Source organism: Henckelia pumila, unplaced genomic scaffold, assembly GCF_033568475.1.
Source record: "Henckelia pumila isolate YLH828 unplaced genomic scaffold, ASM3356847v2 CTG_477:::fragment_1, whole genome shotgun sequence".
NCBI classification, from domain to species: Eukaryota; Viridiplantae; Streptophyta; class Magnoliopsida; order Lamiales; family Gesneriaceae; genus Henckelia; species Henckelia pumila.
Window position 1 is genome coordinate 413,140 of NW_027331840.1, and position 17,306 is coordinate 430,445.

At 34.2% G+C, this 17,306-nt stretch overlaps 1 protein-coding gene, 1 long non-coding RNA gene and 1 pseudogene across 2 annotated transcripts; all 3 read left to right on the plus strand.

Annotated features, from left to right (window-relative positions):
• The first annotated feature begins 2,486 nt into the window (after positions 1-2,486).
• Positions 2,487-3,326, plus strand: LOC140872792 (uncharacterized). The gene is made up of 3 exons (XR_012147919.1): positions 2,487-2,567; positions 2,891-2,995; positions 3,256-3,326. It is a non-coding gene; the product is annotated as an uncharacterized lncRNA (long non-coding RNA).
• Positions 3,327-3,338: 12 nt separating this feature from the next.
• Positions 3,339-9,675, plus strand: LOC140872763 (extra-large guanine nucleotide-binding protein 3-like; annotated as a pseudogene).
• A 1,326-nt stretch (positions 9,676-11,001) lies between these two features.
• LOC140872764 (uncharacterized) lies at positions 11,002-13,914 on the plus strand. Its single transcript, XM_073275646.1, has 8 exons — positions 11,002-11,028; positions 11,211-11,496; positions 11,596-11,723; positions 11,953-12,120; positions 12,233-12,503; positions 12,581-12,926; positions 13,137-13,371; positions 13,567-13,914. Exons 1-8 carry the CDS (start codon positions 11,002-11,004, stop codon positions 13,912-13,914), a joined length of 1,809 nt encoding a protein of 602 aa, XP_073131747.1.
• Positions 13,915-17,306: the final 3,392 nt, after the last annotated feature.

Below are 17,306 nucleotides of genomic sequence, written 5' to 3' on the forward strand. Positions count from 1 at the left end.
AAGATTGATTCTAGTCATTCGATCTGTCTTTGGATAGCAATCTTAAGGGCAGCATCGATCAAACCGTAAATCACATTGATCATCGAATAATGCTTTCGAGATGATAGGATCAAGTAGTAATTTCAACTTAATAACGTGGGTAATTAAATAAGATTAGAGGTGAGTTTTCACTATATCGTATCAAAAATATTGGTATGAAAAAAATTCATATTGATATCGATATTGAAATTTTGATATTAAAAAAATTCATACTAATACCGTATAGATATCCCAAAAAAAATTCAATGAACCAAGAAAATATCTGATAAAATTTCGATACGATATCTCGAAAAGTCGATATTTTGGTTCGGTATCACAACCCTAACTAAGATAGCCTGACAAACTTTTTTTCAATTGATAATTGCTCGTTGAAACAAAACTATATTGCCAAAGCCAATAGCTGTTCTTTAGGTGGAATTTTAAGGTACTGACTCAACAAATATAATGTCGATATTTAATAATACATATAATGTCTATTAAAAAAATCAATTATCTCATCTGAATTAACAAACTTTCATTTTTGAAGAGGAAATCATGTGTACTAATTTACAATCAGAAAATAAAATCATTTAGCTATTGCATGATTCCATTTTTGTGTTGTTTGTTAGATATGTCTCCCAAAATTAGTACACTAACTACCCTATATGAATATCCACCAAAGCCATTACAAACTAAAACAGTTAGTAGATAACTAAACCAAAAAATAAAATTTTGGCATAAATTCCTGGTTAGTGTCACAAAATGAAATAAAAAAAAAATTGGGGGTTGGGTAGTAGTGTACTAGTAGGCCTCACCTCAATAATGCAACTTCACCATCAAGGTTTTATTGATTGTCTGGTTTGGTATCATCCAATCTAAGTTCTCAGTTGACATTAATTATGTGGTCCTCCACATGTTTTTTCCTTTTACTTTATTATTGGGAAAAACAAAAAATTTAAATGTGTCACACGAGCTAACCTAACAATTCCCATACGTATGGAATTATACTGAAATATTACAAAACAAAAGTTACATTAAAAATCAAGAATAATTATTTTTAAAATAACCATCTAATATGCTTGTTGGCCCATATTTATAACTACTGAAACAAGAGTATTTACATGGTGATCGACGGGGTCAAATGTTAGAGGATTTGGGGTGGAGCTTATATCTTTTTTCTGATTTTCGAAAAGCAAAATCCCTTGACAATAGGTGCTTAGACTTTGTGAGGGATAAACGTGAGATTAAGTGGTTAGCGCCACCAACAAATGCTTTGAAATTTAATATCGATGTAGCTATCCATCCTACTTTGAATCAAGCAAGTATTGGAGGTGTTGTGAGAGATTGTCAAGATCGTTTACTGTTAGTTTTTGGAAAGCAAATTACTCAATCTCTGTCAGTTGTGCATGGTGAGCTATTGACAATCAGGGAAGGAGTTAATCTTCTTTACGAAAAGGATTTTCAAAAGGTGCAAATTGAATCAGATTTCTTATTGGCAGTGCAAGCAGTAACTATCAAACAGAACATTTGGGATATATCGGTGTCTGTGCTGAGAAATTATTGTCATTGTTGAAAGAGCCAGTGGTTTCTAGAATTCGACATATTCGTAGAGAAGCTAATAATGTAGCGCATCAATTGGCTCAATTTGTTATTTCTTCCCAGTTACTTTTTTTTGGTAAATGATGAATTTTCTTCTTGGTTTGTTAGACTTGTAATGAATGATTATTCTCAATAAAATTGCGAGCTTTTCAGTAAAAAAAAAAACGAGAGTATAATATAATATATGAAAAAAAGATGTCGGAGCTATTTATTTATTATTATTATTTTTTTAAAAAACCTTTTTTTAAAAGTAGTTTTCATTTGTTCTGAATAATTTTTGAATGGAATAAATAATTGTAAATAAATAAAAATTAACATTATAGTTGAAAAGTTTGGGGGATCGTACCAAGATAATTGATTTACTATGTTTCTTTTTTATAATATAGAGTATACGTTGCAAATATGTAACCATGAAGAGGCGAAAATTTAATTTTTAGAAGAAGAATAAATAATTGTGGAACCATAAAGTAACTTGAATAAATTTACTTATCCATCAGGATTCGGGAATTTAATTATAATTTTTTTAACGGTGGAATTTCATTCTCAATCATGCTACGGAAGGCCAATATATATTACCAAATTTTAATGTATCCTTTTGTTTGTTTGAAAGGTCAACATTGGACTTTTCAAATGAACATGGCAGTAACAAATTTTCACTCCATCATCATTATCATTATCAAAGCCGAACATTACCCAGTCCAAACCGTGCACTCACATGGACCCCACTGTCTCTATTCAGCAAATCATCTCTCCAGTTTCTAATCTCCAATTTTACGTGTACTCTTGTTTGTCTCTCTGTAAAAAGAAATTTTTTTTTAAGTAATCCATGTTTTGTGCAATAATCTTTGTTTTGCTGTCTTCTTCAAAAGGTTAGATTCCTTCATAGATTAGAATTTACTGCTTTTGATTTTTCAGAGCTTTAAAGCCCAAGAAAGCAGCCTTTAGTATTGGTAATTTACCCTTTTCCTCTCATTGATCCATTCACCTTCTTTGCCTGTCTTTTTAATAGGTACATGTATGCTTGAAAGGCTCTTTATTTTTCACTCATCGCTCTTTCGTGCATAAAGTTTGTCCTTTTTTTGTAAAGTTGAATTTTTTTACTCTTTTTCTTGGGATTTCTAGATGCTCATTTTTGGATTTGTAATTCGATGAAAGTTGAAAATTTGGATGAAGTGAGATGCAATTGAGCTGATTTGGAAGTTGGTACTTGATTTTGTGATGGTTCGGATTTTGTGCCTTCTCGAAAGCATGACTCCGAATTTTCAACTTTCAGAATCTTGAAGCATTTGTTTTCAAGTTGGCAACTTTGATCTGAAAGTTCATGGATGATTGGTTTTTATGCGCCGGCTTGTTGAATTAGCTTTTCAGTGGAAAAGTGGTGCGCTTGGGCCGTTGATTTTTTGGGTTTTTAGTTTTTGATTTGGATTTTTTCAATTATGAACGCTTTTGCAGAATTGACCATATTGCAGGCAGTTTTAACTGGTTGTGTAGGGAAAGAGTGCCTCTTGATTGTGCAAATTACTTCACAAGTTTTTATTTTTTTATTTGAAAGAACTGTAAACTCTCCATTTTTTTGCTTTTCAATTTTATAGATCTCACATTTCACTTGTTTCTGAAGTGTATTTATTGAATTTTTAGGACATTGTAACTTATAGTATTGTGAATAACCGTGCCGTGCTTGATAGATAAGGGGGCAGATTGGTGTGAGGAATCATGGATAAAATGGGTCTGAGGATTGGAGGGATATGGTGAGAAAAATGCTTCCTGCAGGGGCACCCATTCCTGATGAGGATAACCTGGATTATTCAATAGCATTAGAGTATGATGGCCCTCCATTTTTTATGAAATTCCCCGGGCCGAACCCCTTGATATGAATACAGATGCAATTCCAATTGCTGAACCAGTTTCCCAATCTCGAAGATCAGTGACTCACGATATGGCCCCAGTTGTAGAACCAATCCCTTTGCCCATGTCACGTATTGTGAATGTTGCAAATCATTCTAATCACAGTCCTAGGATGTCTGGAAGTTCGGAATCCGAAGTGTCAGTTTTGCAGAATGCTGATTTTTCTTCGCCATCCCCTTCGGCTTCCCCCGGTTCATTGCACAGTCGCCGAAGTAACGTTCCAAAAGACTCCTCCAATGACGGAAGGAGAGCACAGTGGTCACCTTTAATACAGTTGATGGATCTGACAGGAGAGTGTGGATACGAGAAACAAGTGTTTCCTGAATATGTTTGGTGTCACCAAAGAAAAGAAAAGAGAAAGAAATCGAGAGTTTGTTATAGGTGTGGAAAAGGAAAGTGGGAGACCAAGGAATCATGCCTGGTTTGTGATGCTAAATATTGCAGCAATTGTGTGCTTAGAGCAATGGTTCGATGCCAGAAGGGCCAAATGTGTTACTTGCATCAGTGAGCCGATTGAACGAGTCAAATAGGATCTAAATTGGGCAAACATTCTAAGGCTTTTAATCACGGTTAACTTAATCCATTGGAAGTCAAACAAATAATAAAAAAAGGCCGACAACAGAGTTGTTCAGCGAACTCAAACTTCGACCAGAGCATTTTAATGTTAATGGGTATCCCTCTGAAACCATAAGAGATGGCGGAAACTTTTTGGGTGGCCCTTTGCCTCCTCGGAAGATGAAGCCAGGCCGCTAGTGGTATGATAAGGAGGTCAGGTCTTTTTGGGAAAGGTGATGCCTTTTTCATTATTCATCTAATGCTAGAAATCTTGTCTTGGGAATTGAAAATGCTCATATGGTTTTTGATTTCCTTTTGACAGGGAAGGAGAAAAGCCAGAGAAGAGTTATTGGGAGTTCAAACTTGAATTTCACAGGAAAAACTTAGTCCCTCATGCCTGAGCAAATGGGAATACAGTTGTATACATCCCATATGGTCGAAGAAATAACAAAACTTGAGCAGAGAAATACGTAAAGGTTTTTGTCTTTCTAGTGCCAGATGTGAATGTGAGAATCTTTTTATCTTTTGTAGAGACCCACGATGTATTTAGGAGAGTTTTGGTGTAATGTTTTCATTGTTAGTTACTTATGCAAATCCTCATTATTATCAATGTACTTAAAGGTCACAAACTCACAACTCACAACTCGTAACTACTTTACATAAATCTATATTCTGTTAGTAATATGCAAAAGAATATTCGGAGAAAAGGAAGTTAATGATCTTTTGCCATGTTATAGCACTTTTGTAGAAACTTCTGATCAATATTTCATACCTTTGTGTATTAATGTTTATGTTAGAGTTTTGAGACACCATAATTTATGAATAAATCCAACTATTGTTAACTTTTAAGCGAGTTAACAGGCTGTGATTGACCTGCCAAATTAGGGGCTAGAAGAGTAATAAACTAAAAAAATGCATAAATTTAAGAATTAGGAATGGAAAAGGTGATGTTTTTTGGCTTTTTATAAAACCACTAGTCTTTGACTTTTTATTTCAAGTGATTCAATCCTGTGGGCCTTCAGCTTTATGTTTAATCTGTATAATTACCTATGGTGTTGTGCTGAAATCTTGGTTTCACTTTGTGAAGAAGTAGTTTTAATTTGTTGTTTTGTTTTGATGCAGTTGGCAAATGTGCAATTGTCCCTCGTGATAACCCATTTTTGGGTATATTTAATGATGGCCGTTACGAGGAGGAAGGACCAAAATAATATGTAGAGGAAATATATGGGAAAAGGTATGTTCCAGGAAAATATTGAAAATTACGATTCCAAATACCGTAGCATGTCCAGTGAATCGTTTCCCCAACGTGTAATTCTTCCAGGCATCAACCAGAATTTTGTCTGCTCCTTGTATCTCTTTACCTGTACCACAGGTTCAGCCTCATGAGCAAAAAGGATGAACCTAGCAATTATACTAACCGTACCAAATTTTCTAGAGCATAAAAAAGGCCATAAGCCTCTGGCTACTTGGACTCCCAAGCTCTGGGACCAGTAACTATTTTCAAGCAGGTAACCTCATAATGAAAGCGATCAAGTAAAATTGTTGCTAGGAACTTGCAACAGCTAATTTGGTTAAAATTTCACCTTAAATAATTGACTCGTGCAAATGTTTTACTCGAGCAATTGCTAGGAAAAATTTGTTATTCTTCGAAGCATTTTGTTTTGACTACAAAAATGAAGTATTATTCATTGAAGTTTTCACCTACAACCCATTTCAACTTTTCTCTTTGTGGTCTTCAAGATTTAGCTGAGATACTTTTTGATTAAGGTTTATTTGGGTGTTGACCCTTAAATTTTTTAGCGTGGATATTGAAATAATTTCGTCGTGTAAAGAGATTTACTTCTCTCCTATCCCATTCTTTCCATAAGTTCCGCTAATATTTATCTTCCTTTTACTCAATCAAAATTAATAACTAAAAAATATATAAACGAAATCAGATTGATTACTGCAGAAATTGCCTTCATCACGAAGTATGAAAGAGTATAAAACCGAACGTATAAAATTAGTAGTATATTAATCCCTTACACCCTTTGTAACTAAAAATGCTCCACACATTATTTACCCCAATATATAAGGGGTGTTTTACACCTGATTTTTGAAACATAGGTTTTTAAAAGATTATTGATTTTGTAGAAGGTTTACATGTTTTTTTTTTCGGTTTTTCATAATAGGCCATATGCCATTTGCCCAATTACTACTATACATTTAATTTTTTGTTTTTTTAAAGAAAATATTCCATAAAATTTTACCATACATTAAATTTTTTTTATATCGTTTCCATCGATTTTGTGTAATTGTTGTATATACATTTTTAATTAAGTGATAACAGAATGTTTATGCTTAAAAAAGTGATAACAGATTCAAGTGGTGAGTTCGGATTGAGTGGCTTTTAAGATTCTCTGTTAATTTTCATGGATCACATTAATCATGTTTGTTAAAAATTCATAATTTCTATGTGATATCACCTTGAGTCAAACAATATAAACAATGTGAATCTCTGTGATGGGGTAGTTTGACCACGGTTTGGCTAATTTATATACTATTATTTTCTTTGATGTGGCGGTGTATTGTCTTGACTTAGCATTTATGTAATTAATCTAATCGACTACCCTTTTCTCATGAAACAGGCAAACATTTTTGTATGGAAGCAAGTTTACATATGTAAGAAACTGCAGGATATCAAGTCTTTTCTGATGGATCCAGTGTGCAATACATTTATAAGTTATTCTCAGCATTCCTCTCGTGATTACGGTCAGAGAACGATTTCAGACGGATGGAAGCTTGTATCAAAATCCAGATCGGCAAGGTTCTGATGAAGCAGGTGATGAAAAGAATAACTATGCTAAATTACCTTTTTTCTCCCCCTGTTTCCTTGTTCATTTTGTCTTGCATTTATTGATCTTGTGTCTCAGTCTACGCAATTAACAAAATATGTTGGTAGATTGACAGGAAAAGTATGATATGACAGGAAAACTCTTTTAATCAACAGTGCAGTTGTTTTTTTTTTTTGTAACCTTTTTTGGATTCGAGTAGTTTTATATGTGATATTTGCGTAACATTGTTCCGACTCTTTTTCCATAGGTTGGTCCAAATCAGTGAACCTGTAAAAAAGTTTAATCTAGTTGAGCTATGTTCCATGTTTTTATTTATATGGTCTTTTCAGAAAATGTGTTGTTGAAAATTGCATGTTAAAAATTGAGCTAGATGCTGTGATTGTGTGTCTGGTGTTTTGTTTGCGGGAAAGAAAATATTTGCTACTGGTTTTTGGTTTAAATAATTACTTAATAATGTGCGGGGTCATAAGAAATTTTAAGAATATATTATAAACGAGATGATATAATATAATTGTTGTTTGGATTTAGTGATGAAAATTTAAAAAAAAAAAGTATACAAAATAGTGATGTGTTATTGGGAGAAAATTGTCTTAGGGTGGAAGAACTGAATTTTTCGGGTAAATAAAGGTGGAATCTGTTGGTTTTAATGTCTAGTGACGTGAAATGTTTTCCATAATGGATAAAACGCAAACGTTGACAATGTTTGTCTTCTTTTTCTTCATTGATTGTCATAAAAGTTTGCGTGATGGTAATGAATCTCCTCTAGCGCACTGGTGCTCGCTCTCCTGGTTTTTAAGGTTGAGAAAATCGACTTTATGTTTTTTTGATTCTAATCAGGGATAGTGGGAAAGATTTCGAAAATAACTTGAGTGGTTGATTCTTTGATCGATGGGATTTGATTTGGGGAAGGATCTGAGAGTTGAATTGGCTAATTTTACCTATCTTTTGGGTGTATTTTTAGTTATTTTTAAAATTACAATGTGCCTCTGTTGTCCTATGACTAATGAAAATTCTAGTGGTACCTTAACTTTCTTAGTGTAAGTTGTAGTGCAGTATCCTACAGGGAAGGATGTCGGAATCCATTGAACACCGAATCATTGCATATATTCCCGTCAATCCGGAATATTGAAGCATTTCTCTGATTGGCTCCCTGGGTAATCATATGCCACTGGAGATTTAGTATGCATTCATTTCCGGCTGCCAACACGTGAGTATGCTCCGGTCTTGTTGAGAGAAGTGTGGCGGGATTCTGCCATAGCAGGAAACTACATAGAGAAAGAACTGAGACTTCTCTTAGATCTCCGAAGCTATTAGACCTGATGAGGATCCTCTGAGTTGAACTTCTGATGCAGGGTATTGTATTTTGACTATGGGTCACATAGTAAGTAAACTTAGTTGTGACTATGAGAGATTCATTTCAGTGAACAGCTAATTATAGAGAATAGACAGCAAGTGAGATTCGAGTAGGCTAAACCCACATAGTATTTTAATAAAAATCAGTTGCATTTCTGTCATGGACATTGAGTCGAACTTTTGTTTTCCCTGACAGGCTGTTGAGATATCAAGCAATGAGTATGATCCTTCAGACCGTGATATACTGTACGCGGAAGGGGTGACTCAAGGAATGGTTTGGCCTTCATGGAGTTCACCCTGGATGATCGTAGCCCAATGTCGGAAACCTACACTGAAAATCTTGATGCCGTGCCCCCTCAGACAAAGTAAGTAATATTAGTCTTAGATTTCTTTAGTAAAACAATATGGTTCAAGGAGATTTGATATTATGAACATCATGATATATGTTTAATATGATGTATTTTGACTTAGATATTGTAAAGATTGTATAAAACCAATATTTGTCTCAAGATTAGCTAGTTCTATAAGTGAAGAAAACGTTAACCTTAATAATTTGATACCAGGTATCAACTTATTAGAGTGAACGCAAAGGGGATGAATGAAGGATGCAAGTGGGTCGAAATGTTTGAAGACGTTAGCGTGGTCGTCTTCTGTGTGTCCCTGAGCGATTATGATCAGGTGAGTGTTTCTCCAGACGTTGGTGGTAGCAAAAATGTCGTCCTTCAAAACAAGATGATTCAAAGTCGAGATCTCTTCGAGACAACAATCAGACATCCATGTTTCAAGGACACCCCCTTTGTCTTGATTTTGAACAAGTACGACCTTTTCGAGGAAAAAATCAACCGGGCTTCCATTGGTTCCTGTGAATGGTTCACCGATTTCAGTCCAGTTCGTCCCAACAACAACAATCAGTCGCTAGCACACCAAGCTTACTTCTACATAGCAATGAAATTCAAGGATCTTTACGCCACCCTCACTGGACGAAAGCTCTTTGTTTGGCAGTCGAGGGCAAGAGACCGACCCACAGTGGATGAAGCTTTCAAGTATATTAGAGAAGTAGTTAGATGGGATGATGAGAAAGAAGATAACTATTTTGGGGGTGGAGAAGACTCGTTTTACAGTACCACAGAAGTGAGCGGCTCGCCATTTATCCCGCACGAGTAAGACTGTGTGTGACTCTTGAGAAAAAAGCATTTGGGATTTATGTATAGATAGTGAAGAAACTGAGATGAGATCAATAAACTTCAATCATAAATATGTTATTTTTTTGCACCTTTCGGGGTATTATGTAATCAATTGGTCCAAGGAATCAGTTTAGGGCTGCCAAGTGTGTTTTTTGATTTGAGTTGCTTGTAGAAATATTACATGTAATGCTAAAGATTGAACATCGGAGACAAGAAAAGAAACAAATCGACATCATGTGATCGAATCTCTTATGCTTCACATCTTAATTTTTGAACAATATTAGTTTCAAACTTCATCACTAGCCCACTTTACTGTTTGTATTAATCCAATCAGATTACTTGAAGAAAGGATAATATATCATTTTTTTTTTGGAAGCAGTGACATAATAAATAACGATTTAATTTCGCAGAAGGAGACCAAGATCATATAAGAGAAATTTTATAAGGTGTTATCTCTATTCGTACAGGTACGTATTACGTTTTCATGTATTTATCTTCGTGAGATGAATCGATGATTTGATCTATATTTAAAATGAAAAATAATAGTTTTAATATAAAAAAAATATTTTTTTCATGAGGTAGGTCAAATAAAAGATTTGTATAATAAAATTAATACGATTTTATTAGAGTTTTTCAAAAAAAATAATTTTATCGATTACGATATTACTATAATCTCCTCGTCAATAATGTAATGATGGCCATTGCGCTGGAAAGCAGCCACTAACGAAATCTGAGGATTAGTAGATGTTCTCAACAATGCATGGTTTTCATGTATTAACTCAAAAATATATACACAGAGCAATTTATATATGAAGAATTAGTTACATTTTAGTTGAGTAGTATATATTAGACCAATTTAGTCCCATGCAAAAAGTGTGCAAATTAAATATATCAAACGTGAAGCAGAAAAAAAAGTATCTTTTGCATGCAAGTATTAAATTATTGACATAATGAAATATTAAAAAACATTGAAGCCGCATGGTTTGAAACTTATTTTCCGACATTATATTAGCCCATATTTAGCTTAAAGACAAAAAAATATAATATTTTAAATTACGAAATACCTTTTTTTTTTTTTTTTTTTAAATTGAATCACGAAATACTTGCCAGAGCCGTATAGTGTTTGTCTTGTGTAAATGGAAAGTTGATCATTAACTTGCACAAATTAAAGGTCAGAGAAAATCAGCTGCTCGATCCCAATTCTCTTGGATATCTTAGTAACTTTCTACAATGACAGCCTGCTTATCTAATTATTTATGTGGATGGATGATGATATACTTACATATATAAATACACGTACTGCGGAAGTGTACGTTACTGTGTGTATATTACTCACACAAAATACACTCACAAGAATGTGCAAATGCATGCTCCACTAATTGAACTTTATGACATGAGAGATATATATAACCCAATTGCAGCACTGATATGCAACTAAAAAGATCATTTTTATGCGTTTCCTACTTGATATTTGATAAGTCTTTTAGAAATTCATGAAGCTTTAACGAACTTATCTCATTATTTTAATAATGCATGCATGCATGTAACCACAAATGGTCGCCTCCGGAATTGACCCTTGGGTCACTTCGAAGATCACAATGAAATTGACTCGTGGGCTAGCTAGCTTAATCTCTTTCCTCTACAAAAACCCTCTTCACCTCCAAGAAAATGCATCAAGCTCTAACACTTAACCTAAAAAATATAGGAAGTTCACGAATGGTATATATGGTGACGTCGCAAATTTTATCCGGTCGTGCTGCAGCGATGTGGCGGCGCTGCCTGGCTTTCGGCCTTCCGCGCCGCCTTTGCATGCTCGATTGTTGGAAGTGTCACCCTTTACTGTCCGGAATCAATCACCCGACTAATAGCATTCCCCGCGTTTTCATACGCGACGGTGATTATTATAGTCACTGATGCCACCTTAGGCGACACTTTACGCAGCTGCTGGCTGGCGTTTTACGGCACGGTGTTAGGGGTATGTCCGGCAGTCCTCTGCCTGTCGCTTGATGGGTCCGGGGAAGCTGAATGCAGGCACCACGGCTGCCGTGGTGGGTATCAGTGGTTTCGTGGTGGCGTTGCCGGAGATTAATACTCACTGATATCGAAGCGTATAGCACTTGGACAGATTGTTCTTGTGTATGTTATAGCTTTTAGTAAAGGTGCGGTGACGGAGGTTATTATGCATCCCGTCCGTGTGGCGGCGAGCACCGCCGTTGGGGTGGTGGCTTGTGTGTTGGCCTTGCTGTTTCCTTTCCCACGTCTGGCCTTTTTCGAGGTAATTAAATGCAAGTATAGTAAGGACAAATCATGGTATAAAAAATCAATGGATCTCACGTAAATTGATAATTGTATGCATCCTTACGATATTACCATAAATAGCATCTCATTAACCGACAAATGACGTCTTATTTTGCACCATGCATGAAGCATGTAAATAATTAATCGTACAAATCGTATCCATGCATGCATATATTTAATGAGAAATAACGGCGAACAATTTTCAGGTGAAAGAGAATTTCAAACTCTACTTGGAAAATGCTTCCGAAAGATTGAAACTTCTTACGAAGGCGTTCTCCTCCGAAGACGACAAAGTTCCGAACGGATTGATCTCTCAAGCCAAGTTCTTGAATATCACTGCCACCAAACTTATCCGAAACATCGAGTCGAAGCAAGTAAGCCTAGCTTGCTAAAAAATACTTCTACATTTTACTTTTTAACATATATCAATGATAAGGAGTGGGAAATTCTGAAAATTAACAAGTTATATGGAATTGTTGTGAACAGGATAGCATGAAATGGGAGCCAACCATGTTATTTAAACCCTTCCAAAAGAATCATTGGGAAAAAATGAGAAATCTCGAAACAGCCTTGAAGGGAATGGAAATATCTTTAACAAATTGCACTGAATTTCCTGTCAAGAAATTGAGCTCTGAACTCAAGAATGATGTAGCTTTAACGGAGAAGGAATTCCTGAATCAAGTTAAGATCATGGCTGTCGAAAAAACCAGTCAAAACATGGTCACGGATTCAAACTTTCTTCAAGCACTTCAAGCCAGTGCTGTCCCATTCACAAGCAAAGATTTACCCTCGTTGTTCTTTATATTCTGCTTAAAACTCATTCATTTCAAACAGCGCAGCCCGTTTCACCATATGTTCCATCCAAACAAGGATCATTAACTGAATCAGAGAAAAAGAAAGAAAGTTTCTTCACAAAGATGAAGGATAAAATTCTCATTACAGTTAGCAAAAGGAGACTGATGCAAGCTTCGAGATGCTCGTTTTCTTTAGGATTGGCGGTTCTGTTCGGATCGATTTATAGCAGAGACAATGGATACTGGGCGGGGCTAATAGTGGCGATAAGCTATGCAGCAGAAAGAGAAGCAACATTTAGAGTTTCAAATGTGAAATATCAAGGGACTGCACTGGGGACAGTATATGGACTAATGGGATGTTTTCTTTTCGACCAAGCGAAGCTAAGGTTTGTTTCTCTCATCCCATGGTTCATTTTCTGCAGTTTTCTGCGCACAGCAAAATGTATGGAAATGCTGGTGCAATCTCTGCTGTGATAGGGGCGGTTCTTATATTGGGAAGGGATATTTCGGGTCCCCGAGTGAATTCGCAGTAGCAAGAATCGTGGGAGACTTTCATTGGTTTATCTTGTTCTATAATGGTGGATATGATGTTGCAGCCTACAAGAGCTGCTGTTCTTGCTAAAGTTCACCTCTCGGAGGAGTCTCCAAATGTTGCACGAATCTGTGGGATCCATAAGCCTTACTTCCACAAGCGAATCTAGAATGGAAGAAATGCAAAAGAGACTGATAATTCATGTAAACGAGCTCGGAAAGTTCATCGAAGAAGCTGAAGTGGAGCCCAACTTTTGGTTCTTGCCTTTTCATGGTGCTTGCTACGGGAAGTTAAAAAGGGTCCTTGTCAAAAATGGTGGATTTCTTGCTTTTCGAGAGCTATGCAATTGAAGTAATAAAACAAGAGTCAAGAAAAGTGGACAACAAAATCTTGAAAGAGGTAGGCGTGAAGTTAGAAGCCGATTCTAAAGCTATTGAAGCATGCAATTTGCTCTAGAGTAAAGGTTCTTAAGGAGGTTAGTTTGGTAAAATCAGTCACGAAAACTAGAAAATGAATATGGCAAGAAGAAGAGTTCCCTCGATCTTGAGTTGGGAAAATCGTCGATTGCGAGTGAGATCCAATGTTGGTCAAGATTTGATGATAATGAGATGAAGAGAAGTGCAAATTCTTTTCTTCAACATTTGGATGAAATTAAGAATATAATGGGAGTGGATAAAGATGGGGAGAAAATCAAGAAAGAAGTTGTGTTGAGTTTGGGTGCTTTGTTTTTCTGCATGAATTGTGTTTTTAAAGAGACTATAGAGATAGAGAAGGGAATTGAAGAACTTGTGCAATGGGAGAATCCCTCTAGCCAAGTTGATTTGCATGGCATTTTACGTTAATTAAAGTTCATGCATTAGGAAAAAGTCTAACAATTTCAATATCACACTAATATTTTTCATTTTTTCTTGTTAGATGTTGTAGTCCACCAATTCTTTCGACTATTTAATAAAAGTGTTATAATGTATGTATAATTGAGTTAATTTACAAAAACTATAACACTTTAATTTATTTATGATCATTTAATTAATAAATTAAACAGTTTGACACGTTCTAATTATTATGGGTTTATAAATTAATGGATATGGTTTTTTTTTTTTTAAACTAATGGATATGGTTCTTCAAAAAAAAAAAATGGATATGTGGCATCTTATAATTTATATTAGTTGATATATCGTTTATTGGATAGCCCTGAGTTTACTTTTTTGATGTACTAAATTATTGCAAAAAATATTATAGAAATGCATTTTGCAAGATTGCGTTTAAAAACTGTTGTGAGATAATGAAAACTAAATTTTTTTTATCATATTAGTTTAGTGTTATTACATTTTACATATTATTTCAAAACAATAACTTTTTGGAGAAAAATAAAATAATATATTGATTGAAAGCATTTATTAGAACCACAGATTTTGTCCAAGAAAAAAGAAATAAAAGAAAGGAATGACAATTTGTTGATAGCAAACAAATGAAACACTTCGATTAAAAAAAATAATAAAATAAATAAACATATGAAAACACTGAAACGTCAAATCAATGGCTATAGACATCAATTGTTTAAATGCAGCTGGAAACAATAATTAAATGAAACTCTCGGGGATATATAACTTGTGATTACGTCCTGTATTTTTCCATTATCTTAATTTCATCAATTAAATCAAACAAATTATTATATATTAATTAAATTAAAAAATATTTTAATTATAATTTATTATTTATTTTTATTAAATTATATTACTTATATCTTTATTATTTATTTTATCATTCAAACCAAACGATAATATTTTAATTTAACGGTGGTTTAACAATGTCGCTCTACTTGTTACAGGTATATAAAGAAATGGATATATGTCAGCTTATAATCTATATATATTAGTTAATGTATATATCGTTTATTGGATCGCCCGAGTTGAAATTATTTTATAGGTAGCTATTAAATTATTATATGAAAATGAAAACTAAAAATACTCACGGTTTCTTCTAATTACATATATATTTTATTATTAATAAATAATATTTTTCAATTTAGATGACAAAAATATTGCATGATGACCCATTTACATATGTTAATAATTGAATTATTGATTTAATAAATAGGTTTTTGTTGTGAAAAAGTAAAAATTTATGGTAAAAAAATAAAAACTCCAAAACTCAAAATATATCAAACTCTACACTTTATAATATTTTTCTCTCAACTCAATTGTGTTATTCATCACAAATTAAGACCTATTTATAGATCCACATTTGAGATTAGTCCAAAAATTAATATATCTTCATCTACATCATCACACACTAATTTTCAATATTTTACAACTCAATATTCAACATTCAATATTCAACAATAATAAAATAATATATTTTCAACACCCCCATTATGATGATGATCGTCATATGATGATTGTCTTTTATTACGTGTTTTAATTTATATTGTCTCATTAAAAACCTTACTAGAAAAAATCCAGTGGGATAAAAACCATAGCAAGAAAAAAAGAGTTCAGCCACGTAAACACCCCCTCATGTCAACACAAGTGATTCTTCACATATTCCGTAGATTGCGCATCTCAATGTTATATATATGCTTTCTGAATATTGTCGTAGAAAGTGCCTTTGTGAAGAGATCTGATGAGTTCTCAATTGATTGAATGTAACAGATATCAATATCTTTGTTCTTCTCAAGTTCTTGAGTGTAGGCAAAGAACTTTGGGGGGATGTGTTTGGTTCTGTCACTTTTGATGTATCCTTCTTTCATTTGAGCAATACATGCAGCATTTATCTTTATACAGTGTCACAGGCTTCTTGTCTACTGATAATCCACAAGAAATTTGGATATGTTGTGTCATTGATTTTAGACAAACATATTCATTGTTTGCTTCATGTAGCGCAATAATCTCAGCGTGATTTGATGAAGTTGTTACGAGTGTTTGGTTCTGTGAACGCCAAGAAATTGTGGTGCCTCCACGAGTAAATACATATCCGGTTTGGGAACGTGCCTTATGTGGATCAGATAAATATCCAGTATCAGCATAACCAATGATACTTTGATTGGTTTCTTTTGAGTACAAAAGTCTCAAATCTGTCGTTCCTCGTAGATAGCGGAATATATGTTTAATTCCGTTTCAGTGCCTCTTTGTTGGATATGAAACTAAATGTTGCCAATAAATTTACAGCAAAAGATATATCAGGTTTAGTGCAATTTGCAAGATGCATAAGGGTATCAATGACACTTAGATATGGTACTTCTGGACCAAGAATAACTTCATCATCTTCACATGGACGGAATGGATCATTTTCTATGTTTAATGATCTTACAACCATTGGAGTACTTAATGGATTTGATTTATCCATATTAAAATGTTTAATGATCTTTTTTATATAATTTTCCTGATGAACAAAAATTTCACATTCTTTTTGTTCGATTTGCAAACCCAGACAGTACAATTGGTTTTTTCCAAGATCCTTCATTTCGAATTCTTCCTTCAAGTATGTCATAACTTCTTGAATTTCTTTATTCGTTCCAATGATGTTTAAATCATCAACATATACATCAATAATTACACATCCGGATGTTGTTTTCTTGATGAAAACACAAGGGCATATTGGATCATTTACATATCCCTTTTTCATCAAGTGCTCACTTAGCCGATTATACCACATTCGGCCGGATTGCTTCAACCCATAGAATGATCTTTGCAATTTTACAGAATAAAATTCTCTGGGTTTGGAACTTTGTGCTTTAGGCATCTTAAATCCTTCAGGGATTTTCATGTATATATCACTATCAAGTGATCCGTATAAGTAAGCTGTAACAACATCCATAAGACACATTTCCAAATTTTCAGACACTGCCAAACTAATCAAATATCGAAACGTAATTGCATCCATAACAGGAGAATACGTTTCTTCATAATCAATTCCAGGCCTTTGAAAAAAACCTTGTGCAACAAGCCTAGCTTTATATCTTACTATTTCATTTTTCTCATTTCGCTTTCGAATAAAAACTCATTTGTATCCAACAGGTTTTACACCTTCAGGTGTGAGGACTATAGGTCCAAAAACATTGCGTTTATTTATCGAATCCAATTCAACCTGGATGACATCTTTCCATTTGGCCCAATCATGACGAGTTTTACATTCACCAAAAGATTTTGATTCATGATCCTCATTTTTCATTTATGATGTCACATGCCACATTATAAGAAAATATCTCATCAATATCTTCTATATCTTTTCGGTT

What these genes read in the sequence shown, in the direction of transcription:
- LOC140872764 (XM_073275646.1), top strand. Translation starts at nt 11,002, where the DNA reads ATGGTCGCCTCCGGAATTGACCCTTGG. An exon ending in CAGGCACCACGGCTGCCGTG is followed by an intron (nt 11,497 to 11,595) that starts GTGGGTATCAGT and finishes TGTATGTTATAG; the next exon opens with CTTTTAGTAAAGGTGCGGTG. An exon ending in GAAACATCGAGTCGAAGCAA is followed by an intron (nt 12,121 to 12,232) that starts GTAAGCCTAGCT and finishes TGTTGTGAACAG; the next exon opens with GATAGCATGAAATGGGAGCC.